We start from the raw sequence: 1,069 nt of genomic DNA on the forward strand, positions 1-1,069 counted from the left end.
AGTGAAGGGAGATGTAAGTGCATTAAGATGTAGGGTATTCTTAGACCAAGCTTAACAGATTTGTCATGTCTATTAAAAGGAAAATTGTTTAAAGTTTTAAAACACAAACATTTGGTCAGTTCGATTTTTTGCATTGATTAATGCGAGTAATGTTGTTCCACTGAGCTCAAGATGTCGCCATATACCAGCCTAAAATAACATCATCCCTCCTTCCTTTGTTAACATCCCGGATTTGAGCCTTAGAACTGTTCTACATTAAGAAGGAGGATCGCTGAATTGACGCATTTCGTTGTTTCATATTATCCGGTGATATTAAAGGAACGACTACCATTGAGAACTAACATTTGAAAGCGGGTTTAACAATGGTAGTCTTTCCGTGGCTGATTAGTTTCTCTTTTTTTCTTCTGCACGTCGCGCATGGAGAACAGAGTTATTCCGTACCAGAAGAGATGAAACGAGGATCAGTTATTGGAAATATCGCAAAGGATCTCGGGCTGCAGACAGGTGCGCTGTCCACCAGAAGAGCCCGAATTGAAACCGAGGAGAGCGATAAACGTTACTGTGACATCAACGTGAGAAACGGAGCGCTGATTGTGGTGGAGAGGATTGATCGTGAGGGCCTTTGTGGCAAAAAGGCTTCATGTATCCTAAAACAGGAGCTCGTTTTGGAGGATCCTCTGGAGCTGCACCGGATTAGCCTTCATATTCAAGATATTAATGATAACTCGCCAGTATTTAAGGATGCAAAAATAAACTTAGAAATTCGGGAGTCGGCAGACAGCGGAGCTCGCTTTGTGATCGAGGAGGCGCACGATGCGGATGTAGGACAAAATTCAGTTCAGCAGTATAGCCTTGAAAAGAACGAAAATTTCATTCTAGCTGCTAATGGAAACACAGTGGAGCTTGTTCTGGATAAAGAACTTGATCGAGAAAAACAAAAGGAAATTAATTTGCTCCTTACAGCTTTAGATGGCGGATCTCCTCAGAGATCGGGTACAGTGGTCATACATGTAACTGTACTGGATGCTAATGATAACGCCCCAGTGTTTAGCCAGGCCGTTTATAAAGC

General features: G+C 42.2%; 1 protein-coding gene across 1 annotated transcript in view; it reads left to right on the plus strand.

Moving 5' to 3' along the window:
* The first annotated feature begins 200 nt into the window (after window positions 1-200).
* LOC106939864 (protocadherin gamma-B1-like) overlaps window positions 201-1,069 on the plus strand; it is a 14,549-nt gene continuing 13,680 nt past the window's right edge. The window contains exon 1 of the mRNA XM_015022432.1: window positions 201-1,058. Coding sequence (XP_014877918.1) covers window positions 363-1,058 — 696 coding nt within the window. The 5' untranslated portion in view covers window positions 201-362. The remainder of the gene's footprint in view (window positions 1,059-1,069) is intronic.

The sequence above is a fragment of the Poecilia latipinna genome, unplaced genomic scaffold (genome assembly GCF_001443285.1).
Source record: "Poecilia latipinna isolate Pla-1442-1.1 unplaced genomic scaffold, P_latipinna-1.0 Scaffold3005, whole genome shotgun sequence".
Classification (NCBI taxonomy): domain Eukaryota; kingdom Metazoa; phylum Chordata; class Actinopteri; order Cyprinodontiformes; family Poeciliidae; genus Poecilia; species Poecilia latipinna.